This window comes from Xiphophorus couchianus, chromosome 7 (assembly GCF_001444195.1).
Source record: "Xiphophorus couchianus chromosome 7, X_couchianus-1.0, whole genome shotgun sequence".
Classification (NCBI taxonomy): domain Eukaryota; kingdom Metazoa; phylum Chordata; class Actinopteri; order Cyprinodontiformes; family Poeciliidae; genus Xiphophorus; species Xiphophorus couchianus.
The window spans coordinates 17,031,113-17,047,728 of record NC_040234.1 but is presented as its reverse complement, the minus strand read 5'-3'; the positions used below and the strand labels follow the sequence as shown (position 1 = coordinate 17,047,728).

The 16,616-nt window shown below is 36.0% G+C and overlaps 1 protein-coding gene across 1 annotated transcript in view; it reads right to left on the bottom strand.

Moving 5' to 3' along the window:
- stk39 (serine threonine kinase 39) overlaps positions 1 to 16,598 on the bottom strand; it is a 31,663-nt gene extending 15,065 nt beyond the window's left edge. Inside the window, exons 1-11 of the mRNA XM_028023236.1 lie at positions 14,899 to 16,598; positions 12,328 to 12,440; positions 12,021 to 12,129; positions 10,836 to 10,977; positions 10,396 to 10,451; positions 9,103 to 9,212; positions 8,436 to 8,537; positions 7,445 to 7,578; positions 7,114 to 7,162; positions 5,862 to 5,927; positions 325 to 447 (exon numbers count right to left, since the gene is read on the bottom strand). Of these exons, the coding sequence (XP_027879037.1) occupies positions 325 to 447; positions 5,862 to 5,927; positions 7,114 to 7,162; positions 7,445 to 7,578; positions 8,436 to 8,537; positions 9,103 to 9,212; positions 10,396 to 10,451; positions 10,836 to 10,977; positions 12,021 to 12,129; positions 12,328 to 12,440; positions 14,899 to 14,998 (1,104 nt within the window). The 5' untranslated portion in view covers positions 14,999 to 16,598. The remainder of the gene's footprint in view (positions 1 to 324; positions 448 to 5,861; positions 5,928 to 7,113; positions 7,163 to 7,444; positions 7,579 to 8,435; positions 8,538 to 9,102; positions 9,213 to 10,395; positions 10,452 to 10,835; positions 10,978 to 12,020; positions 12,130 to 12,327; positions 12,441 to 14,898) is intronic.
- Positions 16,599 to 16,616: the final 18 nt, after the last annotated feature.

Sequence of the window (16,616 nt, the reverse complement as noted above, 5' to 3'; positions counted from 1 at the left end):
TATAATACATAATATCTCTTTACCATATCATATTTATTAAAGAGTTATTTGATCAATACACTTCGCTTTCTCCTTCCTCCACTTCTTACAATGATCTTCCAGCTCACTACAATGAACTTTATACAACCCTGTAATGTCTGCAAAACAAACTGATCAAGGAGGGGAGGAATGAGCACTGTCAAAAGCAGAGGGGGAGGATTCATGCTGGTTTATGCTTCACATAAAACACCTGAGTAACCCTGAATATTTTAAAACAGCTGTGTTAAAGCAGTAAATCCGTCTTGTTTATGAAAAAATACAATGTATTTGTAATGCCTCACTTACCCTGCCCTGATTCACCGCTGCTTTACCCTCCTCACTGCCCTCATCCAGTTCGTCGTCGCTCCACTCCCAGTCCCCGTCTACTGTCTTGTGCAGGTGGCCACTGGAGCCTGGGACTCTCCTCACCTTCACCAGGATGACAAACATTGATGTTACATGTGTCTTATTTTTTTGTTTTGTTTTGTTTTTTATTTGAGTCCACAAGCACACTTTGATTTATTTATTTATAATGTATTTTACTTAAACTTGTACGTCTGCGAAAGTATTTATGCCTTGTTAACCTTTATCACAAACTTATATGTTACGGGGATTTTATATGTTAAATTAACAAGAAGAGCATGTGAAGCAGATTGAGAGTGGTGAATGATTTACAAATAAAAAGAATTAAACACATTTCTCCTTGTTTACAGCTGCAAGCCTTTGGGATACAGCACATCTGGAAAGTATTCATAGAACTTCACTTTTTTCTGAATTTTGTTCTTGGTTTTCTGTTTTTAATAAATTTGTAAAACTCTAAAACTTTTTTACATTGTCATAATGAGGTATTTATGTGTAAGTACACATAAATTACACATATAAGGATTAATTTAATATGTTTTTTAAATGACTTTGCAACTTAACAAATGTAGAACAAGTGAATAGCTGTGAATACTTTCCAGATTAACTGTATATCTGTATCAGCTTTGCACAATTAGTGATTGAACATTTACGTCAATTCTACTTTCTAAAATAGATAACATGCATATGAACATCATTTTTTAAGTCAGAAATTTTAACTGGATTTAGGCATCAACTTTGAATAGACCAGTGTAACACATGAATGAATATGCTTTGTTCAAAATCTGTACGTTTATCGTTATTCATAATAGTACACAGCATTCACTACCATTAGCATTTTGCATGAAAGTCTAAAAATAATTTAGGTGTCACTTTGTTGTTGTTTTTGTACCACGTTTCCATAAAGGTCAGATTTGTGGAGTGCACAAGTGATAGTTTGTCCTATCAACAGCTTTTCCTGCCCGAGCTGAGGATCTCTGCAGCTGTTCCAGAAATATTAGCTGCCTTTTGGTGGCCACTCTGAATAATGCTCACTAGTCCGGTCTGTTAGTTTAATTTATTGTATTAGTAGGTTTGCAGTTGCACCATCCATCCATCCATCCATCCATCTTCTTCCGCTTATCCGAGGTCGGGTCGCGGGGGTAGCAGCTTCAGAAGGGAGGCCCAGACTTCCCTCTCCCCAGCCACTTCTTCCAGCTCCTCCGGGGGAATCCCGAGGCGTTCCCAGGCCAGCCGAGAGACATAGTCCCTCCAGCGTGTCCTGGGTCTTCCCCGGGGCCTCCTCCCGGTGGGACGTGCCCGGAACACCTCACCAGGGAGGCGTCCAGGAGGCATCCTGACCAGATGCCCAAGCCACCTCAACTGGCTCCTCTCGATGTGAAGGAGCAGCGGCTCTACTCTGAGTCCCTCCCGGATGACTGAGCTTCTCACCCTATCTCTAAGGGAGAGCCCAGCAGTTGCACCATATTTTTCTAATTTTGGATACCAGTTGAGCTCTGTAAAATTTCTGTAAAAATGACTAACATTGCTTTAAAGGCTTTCACAACCATTTCTGACCTATCTGATGTGTTCCTCTGGTTTCATGAAGCTGTTTGTTCACTACTGTTCTCTAACAAGCCCCTGAGCCCTGAATGGAAATGCTGAATTTTAACTGAGTTGAAATGGTAGTCAGGAGTACCATTGTCACCTTATTAGATAAGTTCTGCAGGAAGTTGGTTGCACTGAATTTTTCTAGGAGTAACCTTTTAAAGCAGGTTAGAAAAAAATGCCCACCATTCTGTTCAGATTTGAAAACCACACACTATTTATAGCAATTTACTTATAAAGTTTATGTTTATTATTATTATTGATCTATGACAAAAAAAAACTCTTGAAATTAAATAGGTTGCTGTTTATGACTGTAACAAAAATGTTCATGGGGTATGAATAGCTTTGATAGCTATTCATACCCCATGAATAGCTCTGTTATGTTTGTTTAATCAAACATAACAGAGCTTCACATGAAAATTAGCTATTCAGAGCCACACTAAATGCCCCTCAAATTGGGACGGTTTGTAAGTCTGAGATGAGCTCAGCTCCAAGGTATTACAGAGGAAACGACACAGATCTGACACAGATCTGTGAGCAGCCAGCACCATAAATTCCCCTCGGCTTTAGTCGAGGTCAGAGTTAAAGCAGCACTACCCTTCCAGCTGGTGTCAGGTTTACCTTCTAAATCTGACTGAGAACAAAGGCTTTCCCAGTTCTGCGCAGGGTCCTTTAGCAAAACAGACAGATTGATTCAACTAGAAGCAAAACCCGCTCAAGCAACAGGCAGACTTGGATGTTTTCAGAGGCCACAACTTCTCCACGTTCTTTATTAATAGCTCTTCTGAAAATTACCATTTAGAAAACCTCATTACAGAGTTCAATAACTTTCTGATCATCATGTGTCCACTGGACCATAAAATTAAACTCAATATAAATCTGTTTTCTGTTTGTCCAGCTTTTTTTGCATGTGCTAAATCAATAATTCAAACCCACATTGGTTGCAATACATTGACAACAGATCCACCATGGCATTTTGAAGTATTTAATGTGTGTATTAGAGCGCCATCTGCTGGTAATACTGGTTCTTCAACTCAAAACTACCTACCTTAGTGAACATAATCTTTCTTTTATTAACAATCAAATTTAATATGCAACAAATACTTGCTTTGTTCTACCTACATTATGAAATATTTCCACAAATGTAAGTTTTTTTATTTTTATACTTTTCATTCCATCTGTTAGATACCATCTGTGATTACTTTCCTGATGAAAGAATCTGCCATCTCCGTCTCATTCCCTTGTAAAATGAAAAGGTGTACCTGATATGCATTTTCAGCCCTTTTATTTTAAACTCTATCAGTATTTGTTTCTTAGATATGTCAATATTTTTACCATGACTACCACATTTCACACAAAGCATAAAAAAAAGAAAAGAAAACTGAATGCCAAGCAACAAGGGTTGCAATAGGTCAGTGGGAAAATGCTGCAGATCAAGAAGGTCAAGAGACTTAAGGAGGCTCTTGAGGAGCTGAACAGTGAGGTTTGGGAGCAGCTAAGGTCACAATATCCTGAGGTGGTTGTGTTTCTGCAGTACTGCTTGTGTCTGCAGGCTTTGGATAATGTTGCTGAGTTTATAATGTAGTAGACTCTGTAGGTCAAATCCGTGCAAAATAGCAAGGGCATCAGCTCTGCTGCAAATTTTCTACAGCCAAAGTAATCATTGAGTCAGACCTTACTTCAACTGTGTATTTCATTTTACAACATTGAGGAAAGGTTTTAAATTACATCCTTTTTAACCTAATTTCTTATAAGTAATTTTTTGTAAATCTTCACCATAGTATTTAACAATTATTCTCCGGACTGTTCTGGGTCTTAACATTTTTCTCTTTTTTACTCACAATTTATCCAGTCCATGGAACTGATTGTGTGTATTATCATGCAGTGTATACTTAAACAATGAGAACAACTCAAAAACAAAAGAAGAAGTAGCAGGCCGAAAATAAAATTCACAGCAGATGATCAGTAAATTAAAGTCATGTTTTTAGAAAATAGGAACATGTTTCACAGAAAGCCTGACACAGGACATGCATCATGCTTCAGTTTATCAGTCTAGTGCAGAGGTCCTTAACCTTGTTCCTGCAGAACTTGATTGAATTCAGAAGAAGTAATGCAGTCGTTTCAGTCAAGTTAGCTGGAGAGAGGGCACATCTAAAACATGCAGGAAAGTGGGTCCTGAGAGCCACATATGGACACCAAAGATCCAAGCTAAATGTGTACTGCATCTTTGGCAGGTTTCATACTCAACTTAAGAAAGGGGAACCAAGCCTGAGTTTTCAACAAGTTGCGAAAAAGAAAGTGCTTAAAGAGCTAATTTAAAATTTGGTTTTGCAATGTTGTGTTTTACATTTAGACAAACCAGCAGTTTATCACATGAGTTCGAAATATTTTTTATGTTTGTATTATTCATAGACCGGACTGAAATGACTCGTATGACAAACATATTATGAATAGGTCAAACATATTATGAATAGGTCAAAAAATGTGAAAACAAAGCAGCCAAAAGAAAACTTAAAAAGACCTTAAGAAACCCATATTATCAATAGTAAAGGAATAGTTTAAAATGATTCAGAAGTACAATTCTGCTAAAAAGTCATGAACAGCCAATAATTTACATACAATAAATGGTTCTAATTTTATCTTCATTTAGAATAAATCCAAATTAGTTGGTCCCAGGGGCTGAATTTTATACCTAGTTCAAGACGGACCAAAGAAGACTTTCAATCCTAAACCAAGTCCAGTCGCAAAAATCTTATAGAGATTTATGTAAGTGCTGTTTTACATGTCTTTGTTACTTTAGAATTGAGTGGTTTACCACTTGTCAGTGGTAAGCCAATAATTGGTTACCAGGAAATGGAGATAGGAGACAGTGTGGTGCAACTTGGAATCTTCCTTTATTTATAGGTGTTAAAGTGAACTCTACTTTCTAGATTTTTACACAGATATATTTTTCTATCAGACAGCTACTACTACCATCAAAAACTTTCAATGTTTAGTTTTCACTTTAGTTATATCTTCCTGTATGTTGCATAAAGAAAGATCTTCAGTGTTAATAATATTCCGACCCCTTTTAATAGAGCCTCAGTCCGAAATTCCAGAATTATTCCTTTAAGACATCTGAAAAGTAATGTAGACATTAAGGGACTTGCTAAAATAAGTTTTTAGTTTTCCCAATTATCTATTCTGAAAAAAGTATTTTTGTTATAATGTTGTAGTATAGTAATGCTCTCCACATTCACAATGCTGAAGATCGTTTTACTTCTGATTTTACATAACTGCAAGACAGCAAATTAGTAAAGCATGTTGTCTGGGTTTGTTAAAGAACTCCTGAATGAAAGAGCAGCCTGTACCCTTTCCCTCTATTATTGGGAAAGTGTACAGGCTGCACAGTTTGTGCGTAATTATAACGTCATGAACATTAATGCTTGTCCTGTCTACTATGCCCTCTATTTAGACTGAACCATGTCAGTGAATTTCCACCCCTCCACTCAGCCTCCCTTCCCTCTGATCCTGCCTCAGACCTGGGCATCAGAGGATTATTATGTAAAGCTAACATCAGCTGTGCCTGAAAAACTGCACTTCCTCCCTGTTCTCCATAACAGTTTTGCTAACTTGTGTTAACAATCCATTTATCCAGGTTTGTCTTGACATACGCAGGAAGCTGCTCTTAAAGTCATACTAACACATGGGTCAGTGGATCTGCACAGCATAACTCTTATGCAACTGTGGCCCGCTTTTTTATATAGTCTATACATAGGGGTAAAAGTTGTTGGAGGTACTAAAGGAAGACAGAGTGCATACGTAGTGTTGACTGTAAATTCAACATCCTGGATTGAAAGCAGTCCATCCATTCAAATAACTGTTATTGCAGAGGGCAAAAAATTACATAAACATACCTTCTTTGCTCTTTGAGATATCTTTGGTGCACGACTCAAAAGCCTTTCAACAAGATATTCTCTGTTCTGCAGGAGAAAATGAACAAAGTAAAGAAAAATTTAAACCATCAAAGTTGAATAACGCCATGCAAACCACAAATGGCCTGTAATTTAAACAGGGTCCTTCCCATACTCGCAAACATTGGAGGAGCCATGAAAAAGTATACATGACAAGTAAATCAGTAAGACTTAAAGACAAATACTTTGACAGCATATTTTTAAAAGCCTAATTCAATCAATCTGAAAAGTACTGTAGGTGCCAAAGAGGAAAATATTTAGCAATGACTAGAAACATATTTTTCATGCTGTAGAACTGAAAAATACCCAAACGGCTGCAGCAAAAGGAAAAGAAAGATCCTGCCGAGATTCTATCTGTGAGACAACGCTGATAATCACTGCCCTATCATGCTGCCAACTCTGCAAATTATCTACAGTGCTGATATTAATCAGCTCCTGTGGAACAGAGCTGGCCACATGACTCTTCAAAGATGGCATGGGATGTAGCTCACAGTTTAAAAAATGTAAATGAAACTTAACAATGGCAGGCCTTTGAGTGGTGGCAAGCATCCTTAAAATCATGTGTCTTATTTATTGGTTTTGCACAAGTTTAGTTTGCATACAAATGTTGTCAATTAAAAAATGCTTAATTAAAAACATAAGATAGTAATTTAAAAACAGGAGAATCCCCAAAAAATTTTATATCTACCCAAAGTGCACGTATTTTGTTAGTTCAGTACAAAAAACTGAAACTCTTATATTAAACAGATTTATTACCCATATAGTAATATTTGAATTTTCAATCTTGGAATTTTCTGAGATACAGAATTTGGGGCTTTCATTTCCTGTATGCTGTAATCATTAAAAAAATATGACAAATGATTTATTAAAATACAAAACTCTGTGAGAAAATAATCTATACAAATTTCAGATTTGGAATTGAATTAAATTCTGATGATTTTCTACTTTTGTTGAGATGCACCTGTATTACCTCTCCTTCTTTTTTATTATTTGCCAAAGCACAATCAGTGACATGATTGAATCTATGAAAAGTCGGCTACACCTCAATGTCTGAGTTTGTTATGACTCATAAATCTTAATAGTGTGTTGTGTGTGTATGAAAATAACCTATAGAATCCAATGTGGCTTCAAACCATCAAATGTTAATAAAACCAAACAAAAACAGTGCAGCAAATATTTGAGATTAAAGAAATACCTTTGCCTTTTGGATGAATTTACACTTCAAAAGCTCAGATGCTGTAGGCCTGCAGACAAAACAAAGTGAAAATGCCATTGGAAAAATATAACAAGAGTCTAGCTCAAATAATCAAACATGTGCAGAAAAAGTTCTCTAGATATGGGATACAAATGCTACAGTAACAAACACACACATCAAGCAAAAACTTAAGAAACTCTGATAGGTTAACAAAGAGTCATAATTATGCCTGTCCAAAAACTGGAGTACTGTCTAAAAGTTAAGATCAAGTGCTCGTTATTTAGTACAAACTGCTTCAGCTCTATACTCATCCATATGTTGTGGTACCAACCTTTTTGCAGGGTCTTTCTGAAGGCACGTAGTTATAAGTTTTCGAAATGATTTTCCATATTTTTTGAGCATTTCCTTGTCCTCAACACCTGTCTCCAGAGTGGGCGGATCATTCTGTAGGGTAAGCATTAAAACCTGAAAGCACAAACAAAAACAGTCAAAAAACACCCAGACATCCAAGCAGCACTATCAAAACACAATGGGGATGGAGCGAAAGGGGGGAATGTAAAGGAGGCAAACACATTATGTCTTTGTAGAAGTTTGGATTTTAAGAAAGAAAATGGATTGTTGCAATGTCAATGACTTATTTCAATTGCCTGAGCTTTCTCAATACAACTAGGATTGACTTGGATTATATGTTACTGAATATCAATGTGAGCATGAGACTGGGTGTCATTGGACTGATTTAGACATAAATTAGACCAGTGGTTCTCAAACTTTTTTCAGTGATGTACCCCCTTAAAAATATATTTTTAGTCAAGTACCCCTGACACGGGCAAAACATTTTTGGAATATAAAAGAGGTACAGTGCTGTAAAATCACTGTCTGATTTATTAAAGCCAAACAACTTATATCAGTGAACCTGACAAATACATCCATATTGCAAACATTGCATGGTTAAACAAAAAAGAAAAACAGAAGACCGTGACCACCAGGAAGGTATAAAACCAGTCAAACCGTTTTATTTTAAAGGATATTGAAACTAAATACTGAATATAAAATTCAGTGCATGAACACACATTTATATTTTATCAAACTTTTTACAAAATAATTTTTCCCAAGACTTATTATGAGGAGCCTACTGATTTTTTAAAGATATTTTGAAAAGCTTCACGTACCCCCTGCAGTACCTCCACGTACCCCCAGGGGTACGCGTACCCCCATTTGAGAACCACTGAATTAGACCAAAAGGTATTGCAAAGTTCCTTGTGATGGCATTTCTATCTAACAAATAATTTATTTAATTAATTTCTTTTGTCCTTAACACTTACCTTCATTGGAGGGTATCGGTGATAGGGTGCAGAACCTCTTGCTAACTCTATCGCTGTAATTCCAAAACTCCATATATCTGCTTTGAAATCATAGCCTCGAACCTGCAGACATGGAGTTATAAAAGACAATAAGACTTATTTATGCAAGGCTCAGAGGATTTATGTTTAGTAATAAGCACAGCTAATATGGAACACAATGAAAACATCTGGAGCTTACAACATTCTCTATATTCACTGGAATCCCAAGTAAAATGATGTAAAATGGCTGTAAGTGAATATTGTTGCATAATCTTACACTAAAAAGATTCTTAACTACATCAGCATGTTCATCTGAACCAGTAACAATTTTTATTAAAAAATAAATGTAACTAAAACATTTTCATTTATAAAAACATTTTTATGCTGATCACAAACTTTGAATCTGCTATGTAATTATTTAGATTTTCACTTTTTTTTTCATTTGTATTTTCAGTAATAACTAATACTTTTTTATTAAATTTACTTTTATTTCACAGAAAAACTTAAACATTGACTTAATACATGTGTCTATGGACTCAGATCTTTAAATGTATGTTTAACAAGTTAGAAAATGGCTATAATAAGGATGATGCTTGTATAAATCTGTATCTGCAAACAGAGGAATAATTGAAAAGTACAAAAGACTTACTTGTTCCATCACCTCTGGAGCCATCCAGCACGGCGTCCCAACAAAAGTCTTTCGAACTTTGTGCCTCGTCATGTCGCCCCCCGCAGCTAAAAATGCGCTTACACCAAAATCTGTAGTAACAAAACATAATCATAGTGGTTACCATCATAAAAATGTGAGACTGTTCAGAATAATGTCTTTACTTTGCATGTTTGCTGGACTTTTACAGTGTTAAGGTGTACATTCTAGCAAAGAAAGTAGTCCTAAATACTCTCAATGGACTTATATATTCATCTCTGTAAAATTTGTCTGAGTTCAAACATCTTTCGTTAAAAGAGAACTGCATGAAGACAAAGAAAATCCCAATTTTTGATTGTTTTAGACTGTCACATAGTCAATTAGGTGTTAATTGTTCACTGTCAATCCAAATTTGCTCTTTGTGACACTTGTTTAGCCTTCAGTGCTACACTGAGAGACCCTGGAATTGTTTTTCACAAACCAAGTCCAGAGAACATTGTTCCTTCATGTATGGAATATTAAGCGAAACAGGAACATCCTGTTCCAAAGAAATGCTGATGGTGACAGGTCCAGGATGTGATGTCCCAAATAGTGAAAAAGCATATAATGTTTGTATTTAAACCTAAACCTAAAACTGACCTCATACAGAGGATATGCTGAATTTTATTTGTTTTAGCTTTATGCTCTTACATTTTGTTTTCTAAATGTCATCTACATAATTATACTTCTGCAAAGAATATTACTCTTTTTAAAACAATTTTTAGTTTTTCAAGGACTATCAAATGCTCTTTAGGTATATCCAATAGTTACATTATTATCAAAATATTGTGATTTTAGCTAGTTCTTTAGTATCCACAAATTGGGTTAATTTTTAAATGCAAATTTGAGGGTCACATTCAAAAATTTCTCCACACTTAAAATATTTTTGCTTAAAATAGTACCAGTAATTAAAACGCATCAGTCTTAAATACTTCCAACAGACTTTCTTTGTTTCTGTATGGTTCAAACAAATCTTCCAATCAGTCAGCCTCAGGTATTTTCAATAAAAGACAAATAAATAAATAAATCACTAAAACTTACCCAATAATACACAATTTGGACAAATTTTTTTCTTTACATGAATTCAGTCAAGGTTATGCAAATAGAAAATGTAAAAGAACATTACAAAAATATGTCCCTGCCAGGCCAATGTGTTACAGTAGAGCCCAGAAAGTAATGCTGTAACCTGTAAATTAGGACAACATTGGTTCTTTAAAAAGAAAAAAAAGCAGAAGAGAGTGTGATAATGTAACAAACCTGCAATCAGAACAGATCCATCTTCTCCCAGTAGGATGTTCCCAGCTTTCACATCCCTGAGGTCAGCAAAACAATAATGGAGTAAAACATCAAAGTCACGTGGGACAACATCGATTCTTCCATTCATGTTAACAGATCCCACTGACTATCACTATCTAGAACTGTGCCCGAGGGGCTCGTAGAGGTTTACGCCCCATGTTCTCACTGACCTTGAAATCAAGGACGTGTACAGAACACAAAGAACTTTGTATTTCACTTTAGGATTTTACTTTTTCGCTTGTTCATTTGCTTCACCCCAAGTCATTATTTCAGGGTTTCACATGGGAATGTGTGCTCTCGCAAAACAAGTACTTGTTTCACTAACATATTTTTTTAATGATAGTTTTTCACAATAAAATATCTTCATATTAGAAATAATAGACAGAAACCAAAAGTGTTACCTGTGAATCTGTCCGTTTCTGTGGAGATAGTCCAGGCCCTCTAGAACTTCTTTTAATATTGTGGCAATAATTGGCTCATCTAACACTCGAAGATTTTTATCTTCTTCTTTGCTCGCATGTTTAATTATATCCAGCATGGAGCCTAAATGACATCAGGCACAAGAAAAGGTATTCCTCTGATTTTCAAACATATATATTAAACAGACAAAAGAACAACAGTACAGTATATTACAGTAGAACTTGCTGGAATTAATTTACAATTGAGCCTGATGAGCCTGTGGTATTATAGCAAATTCTGGTGCATCTCAACAAATCAGAATTTCCTACAAAGGTTTAATTTCACAAAAGTGAAACTAATGTTATATAAATTACTTATAGACAAGGTTATACATATAAAGCATGTATTACCGTTGATATTGATGATTATGGCATACAAACAATGAAAATCCAAAACACCTTCTCAGAAAATTTGAATATAACTTGAAACTAAGGCTTTTTGATATAGAAATGTTATGTTATGTCTTTAGACAGATGTGTAACCGTAAGCATAGTGGATTCTGAAGAACTGAAGTCTGGTGAATATTACCCAAGCTCTTCAATAGACTCTGCTTCACAGCCCTCTTAAGGCTGCATTATCCCTACTGCTCCTACACCATTAACTACCAGTTTTTCCTTCCACTACACTTTCCTTTAATATATTTGAACAAAGCACTTTGTGAACAACTAACTTCTTTAGCAATATTCCTTTGTGCCTTATGCTCCAGACTCCTGAAAAATGGAAAAGTGAAGCCACTTTATAATCTTAACTCTAACTCTTCCTCATGATTGTACATGAACATAGCCATACATAACATACATAAGAATTCAGTATTAATCATTTACTAATTTATTTGTCTCATGTAATATTTAAATTTTATTAGAAATTTCACTTGGGATTTTTTTTCAGTAAGTTACAACCAACAAAATGCCAAAAATGGGTCTGTAATGAAGACCCTTATTGTGATATATTTAATGAACAGGAGAGAAAAAAAATCTGATTTATTTTTTAGTATTCTACCTGCCGATCACTGATATGAGAAAAGCAAAGAAAGAAGATACAAATATTAATGACATACAATGAAAAGCTGAATGTCAGCTTTTCATTGCATCTCTAGTACTATTAACTTTACATCATACTAAACTCACCTCCACTCAGAAGCTTCATCACCAACCACAGTTCATCCTTCACAACAAAGGAAGTGTAGTAGGTGACAATGTTTGGGTGGTTGCACTGACTCATGGCTTGAATTTCTTTCTGTAGGTAAAGAACATTTGCATGACACTTTACATTTAAAAAGAAAATCAAAACATTTTATCCCTAAGGATTCATGTTAACCGTAGAAATGTGTGTAACTTTAAAGGTGTAGCTATCAGAGGTAATGTAGCAGCAAATCATTAGAGAGTGGTGTAAAAGCACAAGGCTGAGAAAATAGCCCATATTAAATGTGCTCACCAACAGCTCATCCATGCTGGTCTGGCATTTTTCCAGGTTGATCCTCTTTATGGCCACACGTTCCTGTCTGGGGGTACAGAGGGCTGCCTGCACCACAGCTGTGGCCCCGCTGCCTGGAATCACAGCCACACATCAGCATCAGCACAGGGGGATATGAGCCAAGAGGGACTAGCGTCACATGCACAGCTGGAGGACTTTACATTTCAACGTCCCTCTGAGGCCTTTGTGTTTAGGTAACAGCTTTCGTGTTTCGTCTGTGACAACTGGAGCAAATGCAAGCAGAGTGCATCACTCTTTTCAAACACCATCACACGACGACATCAAATTGCTGGGACGTACAGCACACTGCCAACTGTTACTGGGAGATAAGGCATGCTTTATGTCATGAGAGATGGGACTGTTGATTGTGAGAACAACTAACTCTTAAACAACCCCCCACATTTTAACAGATACTACCACAGACTTTCACATATTTTATCTGGATTTCACATAATAAACCAATGAAAAGTAGTGCAGAATTGTGTACAGGATACACATTTTTCAATTTCTTTTCTTAAATTAAATCCGAACAGTGTAGCAGAAATGTGAATTCATCCCATTTTAATGCAATACTCCAAATAAATCTGATCCAATCAGTTCCTTTCAGAAGTCAACAAATAAATAGCTACTGTAGTTCACATATGTGTAATCTAATTTCAGCATAAATCTAGTTGTTCAGTAAAGGCCTCAGAGGTTTGTTGGAGAAGGTAGGTGAAGCTCAAGAAACACAAAAAAAAAAAACATCCACCTGAAGATATGGTCACAGCAATATCAGAGTGTGCAGTATAGATATAGCAAAGGACTGTTTGGAATGTATTGACACATTGTAAATGTCAGAAATTCTAACGTTTAATGTCCATAAATACTTTGACCTGTCAGAGGGAGTCCCTTTATACTAGAGTTTTGACATTGACATATGACACATAAAATAGGGTCAAGACATTAAAGGTCACAGCTATGAGAATAAAAATGAGAAAACAAAAGAGAGAAGAAACTGTGACTTTATCTCAACTGATAATCTTTTCCTGTAAAGTAGGATTTCCAAAATTATTTCAATTTGCTATACTGTATACCAGAACAATGAGGAAAAAAATATGGAGAATTATTTTTGCTTTCTCCCATTTCTGTAACTTCTATACAGATTATGTTGTTGTGGCTTTGTAAACTTCTTATGGTTCATTGGCAGCATTTGAGTTAACTATAGGTACACCTGTGGATCTATTTTAAGGCAATACATCAAATACACTGTTTCCTTGTCTTACGTCAACGGATATACACAGACATCTGGCACAGAAGTGTGAAACTCTGCATGTCTCCAGAAAGCGACCAAAATGTTAAAGGTTGTGTACAAGTGGGTCTTTCAAATGGACAATGACGTAAACATATTCCTGAATTAGCTGCAAAAGTAAACAGAAACCAAAATGTTTCCTCAAGTCATACTGTATAAACAACAATTCTACCTTTCATCTCCCGCAAAAGTCAAAAGAAAATATTTATACAGGTATGCATACACTGTGTAATCGTCACTGACCTAAAACATGAAACATTTAGTCTGATTGTAAAATAGTGAAGAGTTGTAGTGGGAAAAGGGAGCTGTGTGTGTATCTAAATAGCAAGTTCAATAGCATAATTATGTTATGACATGCTTCGGGAATTACATAATAGAGCAGATGACTTGTCACACAAATAATGGTTGTTGCGATGAATGTATAAACAAAAGAGTTGTAACACAAGATATAATGAAACAATGAGAACTAAATGACCTGAACTTTAAAAACATGGAATGAGCTATTTCATTTGCACTGCTGTACATTTTAGCCAAACTTTTTGCGGGGGGGGAGGGGTAGTACTTTTACCAATTATTCTAGTGATATAAAAAACTTACTGCAGTTTACATATTGCTTTGAATACTTGCAAATGTTCAAATATAAAATTGTATATTTTGGGATTTTCTGTTCTTCAAAAGATGACTTGAGTTTCCTTAAAAAGACTGACGGTAAGAAACAGGTAGTTGCAGAGCAAATTCAAATGTTTTTCCCTTTTTTTAATTAAGAGTAAGAAAGTCCCTATTAATTTTGGATAATTCTGACTAAGTTGTTCATTTTGAAAAGTACATCGTGACCATTACTGATTTTGGAATGGTTTCAATCTGTTTTATATTTCCACTCGCGTGCCAGCTCAGGAAGGGCACAGCAGCCGTGATTTCAGCAATAACTAATAAACTTGTAGTTTTGTCGCTGGAGAGTTTAGCGTCTAATCCGTGAGCGCTGAAAGAGGACTTATTCAATGTGACATTTACACCCCCATGCAGAAACACTGATTCCGCCTTTTCTGCGCAGATCTACTGTAGACCGGTAGACTCCGACAGCCTCTGTTAACATCCGCATTGCAAAGCAGATGAGGCTGCTGCATATATTTAAAAAAAAAAAAAAAAAAGCCGGTAGGCCCCTCGCCTTCGCTCACGACACATAAGACATAACCCACCACGGGCTGCCTCCCCACCACAACAACACCGCTTCTCCGGGTACTAACCTATGACTTCCTGCAGCTCGTAGGACTCCCTGGTAATTGGCCAGCTGATGGTAGGTTGTGGATGGTGGACGGGAACCGGAGATTCGCCTTGATCCGCCATGATGATGATGGTGGTGATGATGCAGCCTCGGTCACAGACAGAGAAACAGAGACAGCCAAGTTTGACCTCAGCTTCTCCTCGGTGGAAGTGTCAGCTGGCAGCTGTCGCGCTACAACCGCCACAGACCCTGCCTGACTGACTGAGCACAACCCGGAAAATAACGGAACACACACACACACACACACACAGAGGGACACGCGCGCGCTCACTGGCACAAACCGCACAAGCACGCGCGCGCACTGTCAGTTCACAACACGATGTGCCACTAGAGAGGAAGACAATATACGAAACCATGATCTGTTTGGACGAGTTAAGATTTGATAAATACGAACTCAATTGTTATTAAGTAATATATTAAAAACAAATTATCCCTAATTAGATTTTATAATTATCACATAAAGTGGCTTGGCAGCTTTCAGAATTAGTGACACTGACACGTATGTGTGACGAGTTAATATAGTCACATTGGGTGGAAATGCGTCCGCTGCGACTGATCCGACTCAGTGTGCCGGTTCATTTAGCGGACTGAACGAAGAGATCAGACACCAGTCTAGTTTCATTTTGTTAATTATTTTTTATTTGACAATGATTGTCTGTTCTATGATTGAGGTTTTCAGTCATTTGAGAGACAGAAATGTCACAGTTAAGGTCATGATGATTAGCTAAAATCTTAATTATGGCATTCAAATACATAATTGTAAAATATAAAGTCCAGTTTTGACTTTCGAGGTGAGATATGAGATACAAAGTCATAATTCTAATTTTTGACATTTCCGTTATTGGTTTTTAAAGTCATAATTGTGATATTTAAAATCAATCAAAGCGATTCAAAATTATAATTATGATATGTAAATTTGGACTTTCAAAATGAGAGTTTTGACATCATCATTAAAAACAAATAAACATATGATAGAAGAGTAAATATGAGTTATAGAGTCATCAATATGATGTTCAAATTGTATACTCTATATACTGTAAGTTGCTGGTTTGCTGTGTTTTTGTGTTCACTTTTATTTCAGTTAAATGTTGATGTTACAATTAGTTTTTAAAAACATTTACCTAAATGCCTGAGTGCTAAGTTGAAAGTTTTGTCAAACCTTTAATTTGATTAAAACAGAAAGAATGGGTGTAGGAAGAAAAAATCAACGACAAATCGTTTTAGACTGTTTGTGTGCCAAGTGTCTACAGTTTTAATTGTTCATGATTATTTTATGCTTTATATTATTTAAGACTTCTTTTTATTTATTTAGAACAGACTTGGTCAGTGAATGGAGATAAATGATGCGGATCCTGGCACAGTGCCGAAATTCCCATCCCTGATTCTAATGTTGGCCAGAAGATGGCGCGATCGTCCCAAAGACTTGACAGATCATTTTTACATTCTGCAATGGACAACTGTCTGGTACCTCATATTAGCCTCAAGTACAAAAGGGTAAATTTTTGTCAATTTTAATACAAAGTATAAAAAGCACTAGTTTTTTTTTCCTTCACATCTTTCCTTTATTTGCAGTTGCATTTTCTTGTACAAAATCTAGTATTAAATATTTATATTACTATTCTTTTGACAATAAAACTCTTTTAAGGAATTGATTCTTCAATCCAAATAGTGTTTTCAAAC